The following is a 24,564-nucleotide window of genomic DNA, read 5'->3' on the forward strand; positions in this document are numbered from 1 at the left end:
AGTAGCTATGAAATATTTCAGTCATTGTTATTTTTGGTGCTACATATTTTTTATTTATGAAATTATAATTTTGAGGGTTTGGGTTCCGTTTTGTTTGTCTCACCCTGTAGGCTGGATAGCTCAGTTGGTACTTGGTAGAGCACCGGAACGGTAATTCGCAGGGTCGCAGGTCCAAACACCGCTCCAGTCAATTTCTTTGTTTAACTTTAATATACACGTATATCTTAAAATAATTTTATAAACTAATCGTTGGTGGATTTTTTTGTTCAATGTCTTTGACAGAAGTGAATAACTTTTGCTAGGCCAGAAAATAATAATTGGAAAAAATATATATATTTTGACTCTAGCACAGCAAACGAACCATTGGCGGCCCACAATAATTCAAACGGATGATATTTTGTGCGTCGTAGACAAAAAGTTAACCTTTTTCAGACGCAACGCTCAATATAAAATTATGTTCTTTTGGTTCACAAAATATAAAATGTGTAGGGGATTAACCGCGCAGTTGAGCGCTCGGCTCGGAATCCCGCACGGTGGGCATGCAGCTAACTGAAAGGGCGCCACCACGCGACAGTAACATGTTTACAGTTAATTTGCATTTGATTTGCATGACATGCATGAAGCTGCGGAAGTTTGGGCGGTGCACTTTTCTGGTAGGTAAGTTGCCAATAACTATAAAATAAGTTTCTTTTTATGGCTTAATGTGATCTTTATTGCTAGAGAAGTGTGCAGAATTCGTAAAGCAATGCGCATCATTCTCTGATCGCTTAAAACAAATAATGAGCAGTCAATAATAGTAGACGAGTTGAAGATTTGCTGTCGGAAATACACGTCGTTCGCTTTGAATAATATGCGTTATCTGCAACTGAAAGTGAAATGTGACGATTTGTGACTGTTTTGTGCGCTTTTTGCAATTTGCGCAATCTGAGAATGAGCGCCCATTCTTAAGAACGAGCGCGCATTCTTAAGAACGAGTGCGCATCCTTAAGAATGAGCATGCAAAATTGCAATCTTAAGAATAAGAATGAGCGCTCATTCTTAACTGCTTAGTCGGGGGCATTAGTTAAAAATTTTATTTGATTTTGAATAAAATTAACGCAGTGGCTATTGTTACGGCAGCCGTAACGCATTTCCCATTTTCTATCGTTACGGTAGACTGCAACCTGGCAACTTTTATAAAAAAACATGACAAGAAAATATAAAATTAGAAGGAAAAAAGTGAATTTGAACTTTATGAAATTCGGACTTTATTTCCCTTTTAAAAAAAATCCTCCAAAGCCTCAGGTTAGAAAAGGAAAAAAATTCGAGTGCAAAACTGAGATTCGAACCCGCAACCTCACGGTGCAAAATCCTACCCCCTATCGGCTGAGCTGGCGCACTGCTCGATAAAACGTGGGGAAACAAATAATTATATACCTGCGTGCGTATCAAAAAAATATCGTAGAGGGCGCTAAACAACGAGTGCCGTAACGATAGCCACTTCGTAAAATTAAAGCTGTTATTATTAGGCAGTGTATATTTTGCCGGAGACGGCAAACCTTTAGTAAACGTTTGTTTGCCGGATATGCATTGAACATGCGCAGTTACTGGTTTTTTGTACTTAAACATTTTCCGGTGACAAATTTTAGCCTGGCTCCATGCCAAAATTATCGTTGTAACCTCGTATTCACAAGATGGGATTCAGACCATTTTATAATTTCGGACTTTATTTCCCTTTTAAAAAAATCCTCCAGAGCCACAAATCTGAAAAAGAAAATGTAATACACTGCAAAAAAATGTTTGAGACATGTTAAAATAATAAAAGAAGAATATTCTTATTTATTTGGGGATGAGAAAAAAAAACTTTAAAATGTGCTGCGGTCGGAATCGAACCCGAGTCATCACGCTTACTAGAGCCTTTGCTTAACCACTACACCAAATGTGCTACACAACTTTTGGTGGGAATTTAATACATGTTATAATTCAGCCCTATCTTAAAGAGTACAGCGCCCTCTGTTGATATGGATTGCCGCCGGCAAACCTTTAGTAAACGTTAGTTTACCGTCATTACCACCGGCAAAATATCCACTATCTTATTATTATTAATAATATTAGTTTTGTGATAATGGAGGACTGGGATTGGGAACTAGAACCAGAAGTTTGTTTAATCTGGACAAGTTACAAATCCCTGCATCAAATGCATGCTGAGACTGAGAGAACACATGATCATGAGGAACACGCATTCATGTTTGTTATCCCAAAAATCAGATTTCTTTCCACTGGCACTACACCATCATTGACCATATTATTATGTCTCTTATTACTTCCCCCTCAATATGTATAGGGGCCTATTATTACTTTCATCTCCACTGTACTTTTCATTGTTAAATCTTTTTCCTAGTGATCTTGCATTGCAACAGTATAATTATTTAGGTACGGCCCAAGAATCAGTGAATGAGGATGCAGCTAGACTCGCCAAGTGCAGCCGATGCTCAGCATCAACAAGACCGTTCTCTTGTTGCGCATGCTTAAGAATGTGCACTCAATCTGGAAGACTTTTTTTTTTTTGGAAGATTGCGCAAGGATCCAGTTAAGAATAGGCATACACATTTTTATGATTGCGCAAATCACAAGAAAGCGCACAACATCAACAAATATGAAATGAAAAATGATCGTGCATGGAGATTGTTGTTAACCTCTTGACGCTGGTAGTGTTCAGCCACAGACAGCTACACATTGGGTGGAATGTGTACGTGCAAGCATTCAGCTGTTGTCTGTCAATGGATGCGCGCTATGCAGCAGGAATGCCGCAATAACAGTCCCCAGGCTTGTCGGCTTTTCATTTTATCGAGCTGGGTCGAGAGCCGTCAGCTGGTATTAAGGGGTTTAAGTAGTTACACCGTGGTGGTTGCTAGACATGCTTTAGGTTACTGTCACTGCTGTCATGGTTGGAAGAATCGTAAGTAAAGTGGTTGTGAAGGAATAAACAGGTTCTTTAGGCCAAACAAAATAGTTCAGCTTCTGATTACATGGCATTTGAAAATAGGGTAGGTAGGTAGGGAAACTTTTCTTTTTTGGCAGTTGTTTGTGAATGATCATATGGAGGTGTCTGCGTGTAGTCAAGGGTAGTAATTGATGGTTTTCAGGTTTTGTCCTCATTTTTCCAAAAAGAAATTAGGGTAGGGGCTGTCAAAATAGCGTAGGTAGGGTAACTGGAAGCAAAAAGTTGTTTTCCTAATGTATTTCATTAAAATTCTGTAGTTTTGTTTTTGCATTTAAATCAGGGAAAACATTGGCATGTACAATGCACATGTACCAAAATTGTGCATTGTCACTAAATAATTGATATCAATATCTGACACAAGCATAATCACGGTTAGAAATTTGGGCGTTCTTATTGTCAAGACAGAAAATATGAATCATAAATGTAATTGTGTCCTTGTACTTGACCCAGTTTGTGTGTCAGTCTCTACAGTGAAAGTGCACTTACTGGTACTGGTACGTTTTATTGACCTAAAGGCTAAGTAAAATTTCTATGGATAAAAATGTGCACTGTCATGATGAGACAGAAGTATTTTATAAAACTATTCCCTTGTGGTTTTCATTGAAGGGAAGTATGGGTCCTGGTATGCCCTTGTACTTGACACAGTGTGTATGTATTTATTCACAATAACTCCAATGAAAGTCTTAACATTCAAACCCCCCCCCCCCCCCAACCATTAACAAAACAAAGCAAATTAAACAAATGCACGATTATGAATGTTTGCTGTGTTGTTTTTTTTTTACGTTTTGGGGGCAGGATATGGCCCTACCAAAAGAGAAAAAAAACAGATCCCATTTTCATTTGTAAGGCGACCTCTTACTGTATTTCAAGATGACTCCCATTTTTTTTTTAGCTGCTAGCTTGCCCAAGGAACCCTACAAATGATATATTTAGATAATTGTTGCACCAATTTTCCTTGGCTATTTTTTTTTGAGAAAACAAAAAAATGAAACAGGCTGTCTTAAAAAGATAAACATATTTATTGAACTGCGTGGCCAAGTGTTGTGTCACTGTAACCTTGTTCTTGAAAAGGCCACTGTATAACAATGAATTGTTTCTTCCGTTTACACTCACCACAACTGTAGGGCGTGAAAACCACTAGTTATGTTCTAGTCGCAGTTCATCAGTTCTTTTGTGTGCCATTCAGGTGTGGCATTGAAAGTGAATGGCAGGAATTATTCTGAGCAACGCAAACTTGTAAAAGGCATGTCGTCAGTGACGCATTGTGTTCACAACAGCCAGCCATACTTTCACTCGTAATTCGGACAAAGACATTGTGTGCCACTCTGAGGTACCGTTTGGGCACACCCATTGAAAATACCGATTCATTGATATTCGCATCGGCATCCGGCTGTTGTGTGTTTAGTGGTGTGGAGCGTATTCGTTCAATATTTTGAGCTGTAACTCAAGTGGTTAGCAGCTGTGTTAGTCAGCCAATATTACAGCGCTACCTTACTCTTCCATGTGTTCATTGTTTTGAAAGCATTCTGCATCTGTGTAAATCGAAGGCTGTTAAACTGTAAGTAAAATTATCGACAGTACAGTATTATGCACATATGGTCACAAGCACAGTACACATACATTTTAAATCGTCTACATGCAGTACATGAACCTTGTTGCTCTCAGGTTGTTACTAATAAAATTGCAAGTTCAGTGTTCATGAAGCAAGTGTGTATGACCAACTGTTATTGTACAATTTACATGTACAGTAATTGCACAGTTAAGTTTCTTCAATTTCATGACTATCATTTAAAGGGAATATACATCATTTGCTTTTGCTGTAATTTTCAGAATGGATGGAATTGGGGGGTTGGAAATATATAGTGAATATAGTTACACTGACTTTTTTTGAGGTTTTGGGTTCGAAAATGCTATGAAAACCAAGAAAAACGATCATTTTCCTGTAGTCTGGTTCCCTGACTCCATATAAGAAGAAACAGAGCTGTTTACATTCATTGTGGAATTGTAAGGTCAGGGAACCAGTCTAGCTGGCTCGTACCCGTTCATAGGTTTGTAATCGATTGCAAACAAGTGCGATGGTCAATTGGGGCCAGTATTTGGAAAAAAAGCCAGTTGTTTCCAACGCTGATTGGCCGATCAGCGTTGGAAATTGATACAAAAATACCACTTTTCTTGAAAATGACAGTATACCAGGTGCCATGATTTGACAGGATGCTTTACACTGTCATTCACTTACAGTCCAGCAAGGTATTTCAAAATGATTTGGTAGTTTTATTTTGTGATGTTTGCAAATGTTGTATTTTCCCTTTAATCAAAGGTGTAACATCCTGAATAGTGTCCATATCCGTGTTCAGAAGTTTACCACTTGTTTACCACTTGTTGGCATGTTAAATTAATCAGAGTTGGTACTGCGTACATTTTGCTGGTTGGAAAGCAGGAAGTAAAGTGATCCTTGGACCTTTGCCAAAAAGTTGTAAATAGGGAGTTTGATTTGTCCTTTGTGATTTTATACAATGGACAAGTGTCCATGGTTTTCCCCTGTGATATTAATGTACATGTACATGTAGTTTCCTGAAGTGAATTGGATTGATGGTGTTGCTGTTTTGCAAGACTTGCATTTCCTGTTTTGATTTTCATGTTAAGCTGAATATTTTCGGTTTCAAGTTGTTCGCAGAGTTTAAAATGTGGCCTGTGTGATCCTTGAATATTTAATAGCCAAAAAAGGGGGGGGGGTGGAAATCAGTGGATTGTTTGGAACAGAATTCTAGAAGTAAAATTCAGCTAAATGTATCCGAGTGAACCTTATCATACAGGTAGTGTGTACTGTAGAGATGCATTTATTTGTTTGGTTGCTGTTATATCAGTGCTGGATGGTTTTCCGTTGATTTTTGAAGGCTAGAATTGCTTTAGTAGTGAAACTAGTTCAGAAGTTTCCTCAAAGACAGGCATGAAATGTTTCCTTGGGCACCTGATTTCTTTATTTTTCACTTCACATTTAAGCCTTACAAAATTGAGAAACACTATATAAAGTCGTGTAAAGCTTGGAATGTCCTCTTTGCAGTTACTTTCCAGTTGCGTGCATTACAGATGCTTCTTTGACATACAATGTACATGTACAGTTGTTTGGTAGTAGGTTCGAATCCAGAGAGATATTTTTGGTAGGGAAGCCACTTACATGTAACCAGCAGTTGAAAGGTCAGAAGTTCTAATCCAAACTCAGGTGATGTTATGGTGTTTTTTTTTCCTACACAGGAGTGTGAATCACAACAGATCCAGCATGAATACCAGGCCGTCGTTCCTCGCCTTGGTCCTTCCCATGATCCTCTTGCAGATGACCTCCGTGACCTGGGGTCAAGCCGTAAGTAGTGATAGAAGGCGAAAAAGACACGGTGACGAGACAGGAGATCAAACGGTCGGGGTATGTAGTTAAAAAACTGGACGGGGGCGTTCATCCATTACCCTAAAACTCCCGGAGCAAGTTTGGCTGTGTACTTCCCTAAATCCTCTCAAATCAACTGTGAAGTGGCCTTTGAACTTCAACTTCCCAAAGGCCCCATTTAAAATAATAGTTGCCCCCCCCCCCCCCCCCCCCCCCCCCCCCCCCCCCCCCCCCCCCCCCCCCCCCCCCCCCCCCCGCCCACGCCAACTCCTACTGTTGGATTTGACAGATCTGCATCTTGATTTGCATCAAATTTTGCTGCAATTAATTCCGTTTCGATAATTTCAGACAATACATTTGTGAAATCTTAAAGGTCCTCCATGCAAATTATCATTTGACCAAAACCAAAATTCAAAAACGCAACGTGTCCCCTCCCAAATAGAATAAGTCCTTATCTTTTCCAACATAGCCATTTTCTAAATCTCATCTATTTTTCCTGCTTGACCATTCCAGAAACATTTAGAAACATACATGTTAAATAAATACTCCAGAAGTTGAAAATGTCAGCCTCATGTTAGGAGATTTTAATATTCCTGAGATAAAACATGGTTCTGCATTGATCCAAAGCCTCCTCAAGTCTTAGACAAAGCCTTGTTTTAAAAAACCCACTTGCCCCTAAAAGTTATCTTGGATTCTGTGCACTTGGTCCTGGCAAGCCCCGGTCAGTCTTGACTAATCTGCATGTGTGGTTGGACTCACTCAACATGCACCACATTGTCATGCCCATCGCAACCATGCACCGTGACTTTTTGATCTCATGCTCCATCCTCCATACTTGTGTTTCCAGAGGAAAAGCAGGAAAGTTTAACTAGTGTTGTAGTCCAGTCCATCACGAGTCTTCAAAGTCCATCACAAGTCCTCCAGTCTCAGGTCAAGTCGCGAGCTATTCAAATGAACTGTGACAAATGCAGTTCTTTGTAATTGTTCGTCCCCTGTTTCTTGTGAGACTTGTTAAAGGACTTGTGATCTACATTTGACTTGTGATGGACTTGACTAAAACACCAGTAATAAATGACAAATACTTAACAGTGATGTCAGTGTATTGTGGGTAAGTTATGTCACTAATAAGAAATTTGAAGTGTTGCACAGATGAAGTGTGTCAGCACTGAGCATACAGTGCTTATAACATATTACTCTGGTTAGGGGCAAAACTGAACATATGCAAATACGGCTGCCCTGAATATACGGGATATTCAATCATCAACCGATACACGAATAGCTTTTTGCCAGTTTGAATATTCAAAAAGAAAAAAACTATGCACATGTTTGCACACACGACTCGGATGTTATTTTAATCATAAAATTGCATTTTTTTTATTGTCAGATTCAGATGCCACTTTTTTGTCAACAGTAACTAATTTTTCCGATGCCCATTTATTGATCCCATTCTTTTAGCTGGCTAAAGTCCCTTGACAGTTCTACAGTACTTACTACAAAACATTCCAGCGGCTTATAATATCCATCGCCGCATTCAAATTGTAACCGGCGCGCTTTGTATGCAACTTTTGACCAGCGAGGAAGGCAGCTGCAGCTGGCGTGTGGAAAACTTGATCAGCGAGCTTCGAATATTTGAATATTTGGTCAAATGCAGTTTCAAATAATCTGTATTACAGCCATAATGCAAATACCATCTAAAAACTTCGAACTGATTTCTTTTGCTTTAACACTTTTACGAGAGTCATGCCCTTGACTTCATCACACACTCATTGTCATGTCACTTCTTAGTTTTTCATATTCAAAGTTTCTTTATATTTTCTCATTTTTGCAATCTTTGTTAAAGCACCTACTAAAATTGATTTTGTTGCGTGAAGTTAGCATGTGATTTCTTTTGAGTGAATATCTCCACTAACTGAAATGACAATTAATTTGATGACCCTTAATTGGGAATTGTTTTACATGAAGGCACGTTGTTGAGTTTGATTTTAGATTCTGTTGGGTTTTTTTGGCTCCCTAACCAGTAATAAACCTAATGGAAAAGTTGTACACGTTGTCAACCCCATACGCAATATGAGGATTTTATCAGAAATTCAAATCGTGTTATCAATAGACCGTTTGTGTTAAAGATATATATAACATTTGTAAACATCAAAAAGCAAAACTACCAAATTATTATATAAATACCTTACTTGACTGTAAGTGAATAATAGGCTTCAGCATCTTTTCAAATCATGGCACCTGGTTCCGTCATTTTCAAGAAAAGTGGACATTTTTGTATCAAATTCTAATGTTGGTCGGCTGACCAACGTTGGAAAAAACCTGACTTTTTCAAATAGTGCCCCCAATTGACCACCTTTAGTTAGTCCACATTTCGTGTGCAATCAGTTACACTTTGGCGACCCAAAGAGGCCGACCGTCAGTTGGGGGGATTAACTGATTAATCAAAAATACATGGATGTTGATCACAAAATAACAGACAAAGGGACAAGTGTATGTAATATCAGAAAATAGATATAATCAAAATGTAATTAGCGCTTCTTCACTTACAAAATAATTAACCAGGGGAGAGCATGCAAATATGAATAATATAATTTAAATGACTAGTTACTGACAGAGCTAAGAATTCAGACAGGGGACCACTACGATGGGACACCCTAGTCTACTAGGCCATGTAAAAACTACCGGGTGCAAGGGGGTAAAATTGGAACATACTCACAAGACTATGCAGACCACTGAACCCTTTGGTGTGAAGTAATGGTTGTGGTGGTGATAGTGCAAAGTAAAGAACATAGCGTCTTGCACAAAAACGAAGGCAAATTAAACTAGGCTTCCACCTTCAGCCACACATGTACAGGAACTCAGAAAATATGGAACTAAAATGCACACCACCATCCACCACCATGCCCCAGTCACAAGTCCACGCCTTACTGGGCTTTCAAAGGGGTTTTACGGTGCTGGGTCAAAATATGCAGAAGGAATTTCAAGATAGGCATACTAATGCAGTGTATCTTTCTTACCTGGAGATATTTGCATAAACACCATGACAGAGGTATAGGGCAAGGAACTTAGATGTATATCCCTAGCACTGTGAGAGTAAACAATAAAGACTACAATGAGCGCTGCATCTGTGGTTTGACTGAAGCCCAAATACTGTCTATTGTGGTTTAAAGTAGGTTAAGACTTAAGTTGAAAAAGTAAGCTCTGAAATAGTTTTGTGGCATTAATCTTACTTGAGAACAGGTGCAATACATGACCACTATGGATAACTGGGGGCAAAGCGCTCTCTATATAGTTTAAAGGTGCAATTGGAACATAAAATAAAATAAAATTTTGTTACAATATGAACACAAAACTTCAAATAGGTAAATGCTTGCTATAAACTACTAACTCCCAAATCTATATACTGTGCCTTGATACATGGTACAACCATGCACCTCATGCACAAGACGTTAACACTTTTTTCAGTTTTTTGGTGGTGTATTCACAGCTCTGATTAGTCAAAAGCATTATGGACTGGCTTTTTCCAGACAGGTTTTGTTTCTAATTTCACCCACACCATGCAAATCCTCCAGTCACATTTTAACATTTGATAACTTGTAGTTGATGGGATGTGGTCGTACCAAAGGCTGCTTCAGACAGCCGATGGAGTGTATGGGTGATAACTGCATGGCCTACGTGACTTGGGAGACTCTGGGAGACGGACAAAGTCGCTTCTCCTTGAGGGCCCAGGCTGCAGGTTGGGTGGCCTTTGGGCTGAGGCCTGAAGGTTCCACCGACAATGGAATGGTAAGTATGGTACATTTTGGTACATGTGTTGAATTCCATTCAGGCATGTGATTTTTCAGATTTGTGTCTAAATGCAGACTTTTTGAATCCGAGAGAAAGACATTATCAGTAGAGAAAGGGATATATCTTTCAGACCTTGCATCCAATTTTCAGACTTTTCTTTTTAATTGAAAATCACATCCCTATCCATTGTAGAAGAATTGTATTTGTAATTCAATTATGGAGGTGAAAGTGTTGTTGTCAGGTGCATCCCAAGTCCGTATTAAATCTCTTCAACCTCTATTGAGATGATAGATGATGACAAAAGTGGTGCCAGGATGCAACATTCTTGCCTATGAACCAAACAAAATACAAAATTTGGTGATGCCAAAGTCTAAGAAACCTGGGGATTAAAGAAAGTGAGATATACCGTATACCTGGAATTGACCTATCGCCCTTTGCGAGTTAGCCACGCCCCTTAGACTACCCTATGGAATTTTTGTACACTAAGTTTTGTTTGTCTCAGATTTTGCGCGTTCCGCATCTATTTGTATATCATGTCATTGGAAAATATTTCACAAGCTGCGTTGACGCGATACATGTAGGTCAAGTAGTTTGAGATTGAAGTGGCCGAGATTCGAACCTGGTTCACAGGAAATGATGGTGAGGGTAGTACATCTTGGTGTGCCAATGTTAATGTACCATTTTATTTTACATTTCTTGTGACCAGGTACCAGCTGATGTGTATGCGTGCACCAATAAAGGCGAACTCCGACGGTCCAAAAATGGTCCTGGTTTCGACTCCTTTCCCAACCCACTGCCACAGGTAAGTAGAAGTATTCTGCCTGTTCTGCTTATCAGTGGGATGGACATACATGAACAATAGATGGTGCTGTTTGAGAGCTCCTGTGAGAGGGATGCACGGCATGCGTGTATTGGTTTGTGAGGGCTCTTCTTTTTTGTGATTCCAATTATAATCAAAACCTAATGTACTTTTACAAGTTTCCAGCTTTGAATTTGAATTTCAAATTTGAATTTGAAATTTCAGTTTCAAATCTCAATTTCAAATCTCAATTTCAAATCTCAATTTCATATTTTTGAAACAAGGAAGGAATTCACATGCTGAGGTTTTTTGTCATCACAAATATCAGTAGGGGTTATCCACTTGCGGGATTCGAACTCCTAACCCTACAGTCATGGTTTAACCATGGAACCTATCCACAAAATCAAACTCCTCCAAACACCCAATTAAAAAGTGTGCCCAAGGGCACACTTTTTAACCTGTGTTAACAAAAGAATCTAGTTACGAGACTCACAGAATTGTGTATATAAGTAGACGTTTTCCTCTGTTTTTTCAAACTGTAAAGTATCCACTGAGCTAAAAGTTCCACAGGTTGGTTGTTACGCACCCTACTTAAGATTTTGATCAATTTTGTTCCTTCAAACAAATAAAAATTAACAAAATGCAAATTATCCTATGAACCTTGAAGGGGCCATTCAAAATAAGTCAATGTTAAAAAAATTTGATTTTTTTTTTCGAAATTGTGGGTGGGTGGGTCAAAGGAATCTGAAAATCCAAATTCAGTTTTCAATTAAAGTAATAGAAAAAATATAAAACAAGAAGGGGGAAAAATTAAAATTAAAATAAAAAGCCCAGTGGCCTCTTCGAGCTCTTCTGTCACTGGACACAGCAAAAGCTAATCATAATGAAGCCGAAATAACCCTCTTTTTTTTTAAATATAGTGTCTTAGAAAACTGAAAACATTGTACAAAGTTTTGTGTGCTTGGCAATTTCCGTCTGTTTCAACTACAAAGTTGCATTCTGGAAGCCTAGAAAAGCCATTGAAAACTCCTGAGCTGGGAAAGCATTGACCTGAAATATTTGCTTTCATTTGAAGCATTACTTTGTTCTTCAGTGTATAGGATATATTAAAGAGTCATTCAGCATTTAAAAATTGAAATTTAGAGTGGGTGGGTCAAACAATTTTTTTTTTAAAAGGTAGACCTTTTTTTACATTGACTATTCTGAATCGCCCCTAATAACAAAGCTTGTCTGTGTTTGTTTCTGAGATCTCTTCTACCCTTCTCTCTGCCTTTTTGCATCATACCTTTTTCCTCTTTTTTTTCTGTTTCACAGAATGCATTAGATGCAGTGACCACAGAATCTGCAGAGTTTTCAAATGGCGTGATCAGGTGTACATTTACCAGGCAGCCAAGTTTAGACGGGGACGATTCCTTCTACAACATCAGTGGCAACAATCAATACTTTATCTTGATGGCTTTTGGGAGCAGTATCAGACCCGATGGTAGTTAATTCCTGAATTTGGCATTCTTTAACCAATTAGCACTTGTATTACATTGTACTACGTTGTATTACATTGTAATACATTGTATTACATTGTACTACATTGTACTACATTGTATTACATTGTACTACATTGTATTACATTGTAATACATTGTATTTACTCCATGGTGAATATACTAAACCACAGAGTGCTGGGGTAGTTTGGGCGGTACAAAGAGTAACAGGCAGGATGTTTTGAGGTTGTTTAGGGACTAAAGGGTTACAGTTCATACTTCATGCAACTCCAAAGAAATTGTGACATAAAATTTTTTTGCTGTGTTGTGAAATGTGTTCCAATATTGTGAATTTGCAGCACAAATTGTGGGTTCAGGTCAAATACGATCCAACTTAATATATTGAAATAATATTTGTTTTTCGTTACTCATATCATTATTTTTTTCCATTAATTTTTTCACTGCAAGACGAAAGACTAGAGTTCAATATGTCAAATAAGAGTAAGTTGTGAAAAAAGTGGTTCACAAAGTAATTTAATTTTTTTGAATAAATTAATGAATCAATAGAAATGAGCTTATTTTAATGGCGATTATTTAAATGACTTGTAGGAGATATCCAAGGTAATCAGCATCAGAATCGTTGGTCGACAGCAGATACACGGAGTTTGCAATTTGATTTCTCTCCACCCATGTCAAGTGGAGAAGCATTGCCAAAGGCCCATGGTAAGTCAACCCACTAGATAGATTGACTGGGAGAATGCCATAAAAAAAACAATAAATTAAGAGTAATTATTCGTCGACTTTGGCTATAAATAGCTTTCGCTAAAGATTCTACATGTACTTGGAAAGATAATTTAAGCGATGTGTCTTTAGCCGAGGACATCACATTACTGTGGTGTTTTTGTTAGTGAGGAAAATGAGGAAAGATTTTCTATGCAAAGTGTTGATAACTTGCTGAACACAAAAAGCCTATGTATCCATCTCAGAAATAGAACCATTATAAGATTTTTCCTTATTTCAGTTTCTGTAAACCTAGTCAGGTATACGTACGTGTATAAAGTTTACATTGTCTCTGATTGCTGTTTAGCTGTGAATGTTTCTGTTGTTTTAGTCAGTCAAAACGACAACACTTAACCAGTTAAAGGGAATATACATCATTTGCTTTTGCTGTAATTTTCAGAAATGGATGGAATTGGGGGGTTGGAAATATAAAGCAAATATAGTTACACTGACTTTTTGGAGGTTTTGGGTTCGAAAATGCTATAAAAACCAAGAAAAACGATCATTTTCCTGTAGTCTGGTTCCCCGACTCCATATAAGAAGAAACAGAGCAGTTTACATACATTGGGGAATTGTAAGGTCAGGGAACCAGTCTAGCTGGCTCGTACCCGTTCATAGGTTTGTAATCGATTGCAAACAAGTACAATGGTCAATTGGGGCCAGTATTTGAAAAAAGCCAGTTGTTTCCAACGCTGATCGGCCGATCAGCGTTGGAAATTGATACAAAAATACCACTTTTCTTGAAAATGACAGTATACCAGGTGCCATAATTTTACAGGATGCTTTAGACTGTCATTTACCAACATCCTATTAAGGTATTTCGCAAAAACATGGTAGTTTTATTTTTGGATGTTTGCAAATGTTGTATATTCCCTTTAAGTGAAAATGATAAAAATGCTGTAAAGTGCTCATTGACTGGATTAACCTGAAATATACAATTCAAACAAAGTTCGACAACGTGACCATTTGATTCGGGCAGAATGGTTGTTAAAGGGAAAAAAAGGCAAAGATTTTGCCTTTGACAACAATTCTGCTAGAATCAATATATTAGGCCGTCTAATTTTGTTTCCATTTTTTAGTTTTTTTTTTTAATTACCAAAAATTGTGCAGTAACATTTTACCAATCTTTGATACTTTGTGCCTTTTTCTTTCAGCCTCTCTGATGGTGATTGCATGGGTTGGATTTGCCAGCATTGGTATCACCATGGCTCGATTCTTCAAACCCATGTGGCCAAACTCCAAACTCTGTGGTACAAAAGTCTGGTTCACGGTGAGTAAATATGGCTATCTGTCCTCGCATGAGAAATATTTTACCCATACGGAATGCCATGGTCCAGTGGCTTGGTGTTTGATGGTGCGTGAGTTTGAACCCTGCCAGGAACATGGTGTTTGTGCCCTTGGGCAAGACACTTCACTAAAGTAACCTCTCTCCACCCAGGAGTATGAATGGGTACCTGTGAGGGTAGAGGACTGAATGTGTGCTGGTATCGACTGCTGCGTGGTCTCGTGGCCTGATGAACAGGGAATAATTGTGAAGTGCTTTGAGATTGTTGATACGATGGAAAGCGCTATAAGCATTACAATTTATTTTTGTTTTAAATATTTGACCCATTGCTACATGTATTACTTTAAATATTACAGAGGTGTGAAATATCAGCTTTTTAGCTGATTTCAGCTCTTTTGTTTTGGATTTCAGCATATTTTCCTCACTTGCTGTGTACAATAGTATAGGAGATTTAGAGATTTTTATGCCTTTTTCAGCTGTTTTCAGCTATTTTTATCATCGGTCACTCAGACCCCTGATATCAATAATATTAGCTGTAGCTGTTGTTTTTAATTATCGTTATGGGTATTTGAATATTAATATTGTTACCAATTGTGTTTTGTTACACTCTGTAGGCTTGTCATTTGGACACGTGTCCAGACGTTTCTAGCCAAAATACCCTAGAGGTCCAGGATTAATGTTGCTATTATGAATACTGTTGCTGTAGCTTTTGCTGTTCATATTGTTTTTGGTACCCATTGTGCCATTATTGTCTACCTACATTCTTTTCAGATCCATCGGATGTGCATGGTGACCTGTGTGCTGTGTTTCTCGGCGGCATTTGTTCTGATCTTTGTTCACCGTCAGGGATTTGTCGACACAGGGGTGAGTTAGCAACTCATTGTTTTGTCACATTTTTCTCAAAAGTTTTGAGCTATAATTTTGATGTTAATAGCCAATTGCAAACGTTCAGTTTTTAATGCACGATCAAGTTTCAAAATTTTTTTTTAAATTTTTACAATACGAATATCCTTTTCATAAGATGGAATTGCGTCAGTTGATGTAAATCAGTATAAGGTTTTGCCCTTCACCAATGTACAAACACTGTATACTCAGTGTGTTACCTCCCGAGTGAAAGTTGGAAAAAATCACTTGGGTGGGACTCAAACCCACGACCTCCTGCTTTCTAGTGCAGACGTCTTACCACTCGACCACCGAGCTAACGGGATCGGTTGGCTGGTTCAAATCCGATCTAGCAGCGGTACAGCAATTAAACTATTCATAAGATGGCATTTGCGTTGGGGTGATGTAAATCAATATTAGGTTTTTTGCCCTTCACCGACGTATATCCTTTATGGCGACGGCAGTGCCGCAGTCACATTGAATTTGAAAAGGTTTTGACTGTACTTTAGACTAAATTTGGCTTTTGATTAACTTGTGATTGACTTGTGATTAACTTGTGACTAACTTGTGATTGGCTTACAGTTGAGTTAAGGATGACTTGTGATTGACTTGTGAATTAATTCTGATTGACTTGTGATTGACTTGTACTTGACTTATGATTGACTTCTGATTGACTTGCGATTTACTTGTGATGATTTGAGAGGATTTGACAACAGCCCTGAAAGACGATAATTTTGTTGAGACTTTGTCATTTTTTGTACAGAGAACCATCGTGGTCGCCCATGCTATATGTGGTATCATAGTGACGTGCCTGGGGATCATCAACCCAATCATGGCTATCTTCAGACCTCACCCAGGAACGCCCAAGTAAGAACCTCCTCCTATCCATAGAGCTTAAGACTCTCTGTGAGCAAACTCTAGAGGGCGCTCTGAAGCCTAGACTGGACACTGTCCTCATACATTGAATAAAGGCAACATTGTCACAGCTTCTGAAATTGTCTTGGTTGCTGTATTTCACTGTGTTATATCTACTTTTCTAAAATCTGGTTTACCTGCTTGATAGGAGTTTAATTTTGCTGTTAAAAAAATGTAGTCAACGCATGGAAAAATACGTACCATGTCATTTTTCCCGAAGCGTTCAATATTATTTGCAACATTGACAAAATTCAGAGAAATTTACCTCCCTGTGCATTATACATACACCAAATCATTTTTGTGTAAATCTTGAGTTCCCTAAACTCTTTTTCGCATGTATTTACTCAATTGTAGCCGACCCATCTTTAACTGGGCACATTGGGGCGTCGGTACCACAGCACACCTGTTGGGATGTGAGTATTTATATTATTATTAATTATTTCTGGTACTGAAACCAAGGAATCCTCAACAGTGCCCTAGGCACTGTAAGCTCCTGAGCCTGAAGAAACCTGTGGAGAGAAGATAATGAGAAGAAATTACAGGGTTTTTTTATTTCACAATACATCCAACAGCGCAAGCGCCAGAGACGAATGGATAAATTGATTACTTTAAAACAAAAATTAGCAAATTTGCATAAGAATCAAGACATCAAAACATTAAATTTAAAACAAAAACATAAAATGCACAAGATGAAACAGGCTCACTCTGGGCCTGACTATCAATCCAGCAGTTTAGGGTGAAAGTAAAATGTTGTTCATACTGTCCATCATTCTGAGTGTTAATAAGTTATTTTCTGTTCCCCCTGATCTTTCAAGTGGTGACTGTCTTCCTTGGCATTGGTTATAACTCCACCGGTCTGCTGAGGGGCATCCCAGACTACGTCTTCTTTGTCATGATCGTCTTCATCGGCTTCCATATCTTGATCTGGATCCTGTTTGAAGTCCAGCGCTGTATGACAGAGAGCCAAGGTAGGTTTAGATGTCAAGACTCTGTCAAATGACTCACAAACCAGATTGCAAACGGTAGAAATATCATGTTTATTGAAGCAATTTTAGCAAATTTGTCTTCAATCGTAAAACCAAAGATTGAACAAAATTGTAAGTTTTGAATTTGAACAACAAGAATATGGGATTCTCTGTTGTATCCCACATCTGGTCCAAAAATGTCGGATGCCAGGCCAATTGTCTGTTAAACCTTTACATATAACCTGTGCAAGGAGCCCATTTTGAATAAAGGTACTTAATTTTGTTTTGCTAACTCCAGGACGCAGCAATGACGTGGCATTGAAGGCAACGGGTGATTCCACCGATCACTTGTCTCCTGACGTTGACTCGGACCCGCCATCTGTAAGCACCGCCTCTTTCTTACTTTGCCCCGCCCCACTTCCCTTATCCTTTCTCAGAAAGAAAATCTCTAAAATACTGTCCTGTTTTCCCATATCAATGTGTTGAAATCCACCAGATATGTGACTCAGTCGACAAAATGGCCCTATTTAGCCGAATCCTTGTTTACTTTTCACCACAATGTACGTGATGTTTCATGATCTAATTTCAGTCAACATCTGAAAATTCAATGCAGGCAACTGAGTCTGCATTTGCCTCTGTTCTTGTCTGAGTTTGTGACAACGAATGCAAACATTAAGCATAACTGGAATTTGTTTTTTAGGGGATTTTGTTTTGTTTTATTTTGGTTGATTGATTGATTCTGTCTTAAAAAAAAAATTGTCACATGCTAATTGCTTACTTCAATCCATTCCGCATTAACACTTTTCTACTGACCTTCTTTCTTTAACAATTTTTTTGTTTTTAATTTCAAGTGTAAATGAATTTATTGCATCTTTTGAAAAGCTAGACTAGATGGAATTGGGCATTGTGTCATATCCGTATTAGATAGGTATTTTTATTTTGGCTACATATCAAATGCGTTTTTGTAGACTGATGTCGTGGAGATGCTGCTTACTACTACGATTGCCATAGAGATCGCCATAAAGATATGGGCTTTAGATATATTGACGCAATTTATTATGATGTCCCACATTTTGGTGCTGGTTATTATATAACAGCTTATTAACAGGAAAGCGTGTTTTTTTTAACCCACTATTACCTGTACTGCATTGTATTAAGGGAATAAATGTGTGCTCCGGAGGTTTTTATCACTCGTTTAATACCGCTTAGAGTCTGGGTGCTGATAATTACCCGAGCCGGAGGCGAGGGTAATTATCAGCACCCAGACTCTAAGCGGTATTAAACAGAGTGATAAATACCGACCGAGCACATATTTATTCCCATTCATAAATACCTTATCCATAAAAAAAAATCAAATAATTCGTTCAAAAAATCCCGATTTTGTTCAACAAGTTCACTTCATGCTTTTTGAAACATCCCTCTAGCAAAATAATGGAGTGTTCAGCTGGCGAGTAAGATGTAAACAACCCTTTTATGGAGATTGACGCGCGCGTAGCATGTTCTGCGCGATGTCACGCAGAACGCACCTGGGGCGTTGCGTTTTGAATTTAGAACTATAAAATTCTGTCTCGCTTGTAGTGTTGCGCATGCCTACGTGAGGAATGTGAACGTTCAACCAATGAAACGGTAAGAGGCACTGGATTTTTAGGAGTCCACATTTTATTGTGACACTGGAAAAGTGTTTAAGACCAGCTAGCCATTTCTTTATCATCCATTTAAGACCGGCCACGTGACGGGCTCTCGACCAATAGGAATAGCTAAACTGTCTGAGGTATTTGTGAATACATTGTATTACATTGTATTACATTGTGTTACATTGTATTACAATGTATTTAAGCCCTGATGAACCAATAAAACCATAGAGTGCTCAGTCAGTAATAGATAGGCCAGTACAGTGACCTATAGGTCAACTGGCTACCATGATGACAATTGTTTTAGGAAGTTTCTGTGCTATACTTAGTCAGGGTGGTTGACAGTGTCTAAGAGATGGTTACTCAAATTAAAGTGGCATGCCTCTTTAACATTTTGAATTTAAATTTCAACTTAACCAGTTTGCGCCGGGATTATTTTGACATTGACCGGACCCAGGCGCAGGACTTTTCATGAAGCTCGATGCCAGACGGGTTCAGGCCGTCATCTGCGGGTAGCACACCCTGATATTTCCAGCCTTGCTCGCTGCGAGCAGGTCGCAGACAGATATTTCCGGCCTCGCTCGTTGGGTGTTTATCCGTTATCTGTTCCGAATACCGCAAAACCACATGAACTGGTTAAATTTATGTGACTTTCTTCTTGATGCATTTATGCATGGAGTGTGCTTACCGCATCTGAGTATGCCATGACAATTTTTAAGGCAATTATTTGCCTTTTTGGAAGTCTCATTTTATGCAAATTTGTCCCATCCGCAGGATGACTTGGTGCCGGAGGGTCCCTGTATATCGCAAGTAACAGAAGAGGTTGGGGATTGTTCATTAAATATTCATGTATTCATTTATGCGAATGATGCCCTGCATTATGGTTGGTCTTTTAACACCCGTTTTTGTTCATGCATATGCATTTGATCCTCAAGTAGTTTTTCACTGCATCTTGGTTTGACTCGTACAATCATTGTTTTCAATTCGTTTGCATTTGCTCATAAACAATAAATCAAACACATTTGTACATATTTGTTTTGTATGTATTGCCCAAAATGCCTTTGATATATTTTTTTGGCTGAAAATTCCTTCCACACAACTGGTGAGCGGTTGCAACTGGTAAACAGACCCAATCCTGCCCTTGCAATTCATATGGGATCTTGTAATCTGATTCCTCAAATTTACAAACACTCATCAACCAGAGTCTTGGGACTGAGGCGTTTCGTCTTTGCCTTTGCAGTTATACAGGCCCCCCAAGTGGTGACCTGAATAGTCAAAAGAGCGCCCTCAATAGGTCATGTACCGAGCTAATACTTTTTAAACTCCTACCTTCAATTGTGATCTATTTTTATTTTTAGAGGTCGTTACAAAGTTAAGGTTGATGTATTTCACCCTTTGCAATGTCATTTGCAATCCAAATCGGCCAATTCTGCGAAGTTGCAGGCTCGATTGCAATGGCCTGAAGCGCCTTCTACCAACCAAACATAATTAGGGTCATTTGACACTGCACCATAAAAGTCACCATTTAACATTAAAAGTGTGTTGCATTTCACGTATACATTTCAGTACAAGGATTCTCATGAATTGCATTTCCCACCCCCCCCCCCACCCCACCCTCACCCCACCCTCACCCCACCCCAACAATAAAATATTCATGTTACTTTTTCAAACCATTTTTTTGTATAGGCTTAAGGATAACATTTGATAGCCTTTGCTTGGAACAGTACACAGTCACAGGCAAATAAATATCTAACATTTAAAGAGTGACTGCCGATATGTTATTTATTAATCATTTTTGCACGATTTGCTTTACTCCTTTTAACAGCTTGCCGAGTCATGTATATATTTTGCTTCTTGTTTGCGATATTTACCATTAAACATCACCCAATAAATCACGTAACATATTTAATGTCTTGTAATGCAGTGTCAACTTTCATTCTCCATTCATATCTTGTGAATTACAAAATGGAATTGCTAAATATGTATGAAATAAATTTAGTCTAACAATATTTTCTCCTTTGCAGCTTACATAATCTTGTTGGTCTTGGTTTCTCAGAATCCTATTTCTAGATTTAACAAAATCTTTTATTAATTGAGGATGGATGAGAGAATCTGAGATTGCGTTGTATAGAATTTGATTTCACATACATGTATGGCACTTTGTACATTTTGCATGTTTTGTACGCTTTTCCTCAAATAACATTTCATGATGTATGGTTCTATGGGAAGGTGTCGGGAGGGGGCAATTACAGACTGGATATCTTTGTTCACAAACCCCCTCCCCCATGTCAACATTTATATGAAAATTTCTAAAACTTCAAAAGGTTCAAATTAACAGAACTGACAAAAGGCAGCCAAAAAAATTGGTTTTTCTCATTAAAAAAAATTAAAACCAACATTTGGTTTTTCTAATTAATTTTTTTTTAACCATGCTTGCATTTTTTTAATCATACATATGTTATTATTAACATACCGGTACGTTGTCACAAGAAATGTTTATTTTCCAACTGATCATCAGATCAAGTGGCTGAAAAACTTCATTTCCCTTTTGACTTCTTCCCTCCTAGTATTTTGTTCACTCGAGGCTTCTCTTCATCCCAATTTTCTTCAACAATATTCTCTTTTTCTTTTCTTCTCATTTCCAACTTTGACTGCAGGGATCTACAGCCAAGACCATTCTGTTGTGTATCTACGTTGTAGGCGTCATTATTGCCGTTGCATTTCTTGTCATCAGTATTGCCATAGCAGGGTAAATTGTCAAGTGGAAGACCACAACATGAAAAATGAAATTCTGAAGACTGATTCTTACTTAGAAAATTGGACATCATGAAAGATTCTCAAGTGAAATTTGCCAAAAGTAAAATGCAATTTTGAAGTTGTGGTTGATTGGTCAAAAAAGCGTGTTGAACCTTTGCAAATTTGACTTGGGAATACTTAAGTGGCTTGCATTTTTATATTTTGTAAGCACCCTTACAGATGTAACCAAACAAGATTCTTATTCTTACAAAATCAAACAACCATCAGTTTCTAAAGATTGTCAACATGTTAAATCTGTGCATACAATGTTTTAATTGGGGTATATGATTTATCAACTGGCTGAACTCATTGTTTTATCCCCTTTCAACCCCAGCCCTTTCTTACATTGTGGGGAGTGTAATTACATTGTTTATGTATATTGTGGGATGTTTTTGTTTTGTTTTGTTTGAGCCATTAATGAGGTATTACCATGCTCGCATGCCGGTCGTTCATGTGCACTTAATGCTTCTTCACCTCACAGGGTTTAAAGGCATATAAGATCATTATTCATTTATCCCAAAAGTAACCTGCCAAATTATTATCAAAAAGCTTACTTGGATTAAAGATCGTACTAGTACTAAACACCACGTGAAATTATTCCGTCTGACTAGCTGTCATTTCGAAGAAATCAAGAAATGTAGGTGATTTCCAGCAATCAGCCAATTGACTGATTTTGGGAAATGTAGAGTGCTATGGATGAAATCGTGTTTCGTCATCAAAAGGTTGTGCATTGCTATTCACTGTTTTCTTGACAAGTGTGATATCCACTGAGCTGAAACTTCAGGTTACGTTTTGAACATTCTCCTGTGGATTTTGAGTGGTGTTATTGTTGGAAACGAACAAAATGCATGAAAAGCAAATGATCCTATTATGCCTTTAAATGAAGAACACATTAGACAACCGTGTGAGCGTGGCACTACCTCAGAAATAGTTATCATTAAACTCTGTTATCATTATGTTTTGAATTGTCTTGAATTTTAATTTAAATTCTTATAAGAGATGTAGTGATTCATTTGTACAGATAAACGGATCTCAGTTGTATATATTTAGAATTGGTTTGTCTCAAAGGGTGAAAAAATTAGTGATAATCTGAACATTTGCAAATTATGCAAATTTGATTTTTGCATGTCTGAAATGAGGGTTTTTGATTTGTAATAGTATGGTTTACATATTTGGATGGATGTTAATTTTTGCAACATCTAGTTAGTTTTTTGTATGTACCGGTAATCTTGTTTGGTAACACTCCCCCCTCCAAAAAAAAAAATGAAAACACAAAAGTATGACAAGTTTTAGTTTGTTATGCACGTTTCACTTATTCCACGATGCACTAATGTTATGCTGAATAATAGAACCTGAGAGGACAGATATCTCTTTAGGGTATATTTCTCAGCTTAGAGATTTCTCAGCTTAGATACATATAAATATGGCTTCATCCAAATTACTTGGCTACTTCCAGTTATAACACATGCACCTGTGAAAGTATCCAAATACTTTTTTTTTTTCAATTTTATGAATGTGCATGACAACTGTAATTTCACCAATTTCTGAAACGTTAGTCTTTTTATCCTTTATGCAATTTGCAAACAGTACAACTACTACAAGTTAACTTTATTAGCAGAGATTCTATATTTTTATACAATGTCTTAACTGGTGTTTTGCTGTAATTATTTGTATGGATTTCCTGGTGGAGAATGTATAAGTACACAGGATTTGTTTATTGGGTATTGATTAGGTAATATTTAACTAGAAATCTGTATGTCAGCTTGTTCAGTGACCTAAGTTCTGGGACTGCTTTTGTCAGGGCCGTGTTTTGACGGCCCTTGACCTAGAGTATGTTTGTAATAGGGCAGTTCCAGCGTTGTGAAAGAAAGTGTAATGTCCGTGACAGAGCCAATTAAGCATGATGTCTAATGAATGATTCAGAGAAATGATCCAAAACTCCTAGTCTGTAATCTCCTTGACCATTACTAGATGATGGATGTGTAAGATTTGAAGAATATATTTTCAGCTTTATTTACCGACTTCTTGCATGTGAAAGCTCTGGCACTGGAATTGCCCAATACTTGACTGGCATTTAATATTTAAGTAGATAGGTTGTTTTAAAAGGATTATTGTCAATTATTAGTTCATGCGATTGTGTTATTAGCTCGATTCGATTACTATTTTAGTGCCATTTTTTTTGGAAGACCAGGGCGGATTGGTCCAAAAGCAGCGTTTAGTTAATGTATGGCATAATGAGCACAAATTACGCTTTCCGGTCAGTAAATAAAGATCAGTGGTAAATATATGTACAAAAAAGTTTAATCACTCAAAATAGCACCCTTTTGTGTCCATGGTGTCTCAAGAAAACAGAATAGGTCACATGTAATAAATGTTTGAAATTTCAACACTTTTTCACTTGTATCCATTGGGTTTTCAAAAATGATTATTATCCTCACTATACAAGAGAGTTACCCTGGTACAATTGACTTGCCGGCTTACCCGTAGATCGGTTGTCAAACGTTGTGATTCACATTTGTAATATTGTGGTTCACCTATTGTCAGCCACAATTGACAGTGTTTCAAATGACGTGGTTCACTTTTTGAATGTCTTAATTCTCTGTTCGTGACATTTGATACAATCACGGTGAAAACTTGCCCAGATGTGGATGTGAACAATTTGCATGTCAAATATTGATACAACGCGCGCTATATGTACGCGTAGACCTTTCATATATCGGCGGCCATTTTTGGAAGACCGGGGCGTAATGGGCATAAATCATTTCAACAGCTTTTGCTTGTATTGACCAGCACGGCTACAAAAAAAAAAAACTATTCCGTTTACAAAAATCGTTATAATACTCACTGTACAAGAAGTTATGCTTGCACAAATGACAGTAAATAGTC

The 24,564-nt window shown here is 37.9% G+C and overlaps 1 protein-coding gene across 6 annotated transcripts; it reads left to right on the top strand.

Moving 5' to 3' along the window:
• The first annotated feature begins 526 nt into the window (after positions 1–526).
• Positions 527–24,476, top strand: LOC119738010 (putative ferric-chelate reductase 1). 6 transcript variants are annotated; one of them, XM_038212717.1, is made up of 14 exons: positions 527–657; positions 6,236–6,401; positions 9,960–10,145; positions 10,855–10,950; positions 12,262–12,430; positions 13,034–13,147; positions 14,359–14,474; positions 15,261–15,353; positions 16,135–16,238; positions 16,641–16,699; positions 17,102–17,254; positions 17,550–17,632; positions 19,657–19,704; positions 21,540–24,476. In XM_038212717.1, exons 1-14 carry the CDS (start codon positions 614–616, stop codon positions 21,633–21,635), a joined length of 1,527 nt encoding a protein of 508 aa, XP_038068645.1. In that variant the 5' UTR covers positions 527–613; the 3' UTR covers positions 21,636–24,476. The 6 variants fall into 6 exon arrangements, with proteins under 6 accessions (XP_038068645.1, XP_038068647.1, XP_038068646.1 ...); XM_038212719.1 differs by having other exon boundaries at positions 6,236–6,341; positions 15,261–15,354; positions 16,133–16,238; XM_038212720.1 differs by having other exon boundaries at positions 576–653; positions 15,261–15,354; positions 16,133–16,238.
• The last annotated feature ends 88 nt before the right edge of the window (positions 24,477–24,564 follow it).

The sequence above is a fragment of the Patiria miniata genome, unplaced genomic scaffold (assembly GCF_015706575.1).
Source record: "Patiria miniata isolate m_02_andy unplaced genomic scaffold, ASM1570657v1 HiC_scaffold_3, whole genome shotgun sequence".
Classification (NCBI taxonomy): Eukaryota; Metazoa; Echinodermata; class Asteroidea; order Valvatida; family Asterinidae; genus Patiria; species Patiria miniata.

Coding starts and splice junctions, on each gene's coding strand:
- LOC119738010 (XM_038212717.1), top strand. CDS start 614: ATGCATGAAGCTGCGGAAGTTTGGGCGGTGCACTTTTCTGGTAG. Junction 10,146..10,854: donor GTTCCACCGACAATGGAATG/GTAAGTATGGTA, acceptor TCTTGTGACCAG/GTACCAGCTGATGTGTATGC. Junction 19,705..21,539: donor TATCGCAAGTAACAGAAGAG/GTTGGGGATTGT, acceptor CTTTGACTGCAG/GGATCTACAGCCAAGACCAT.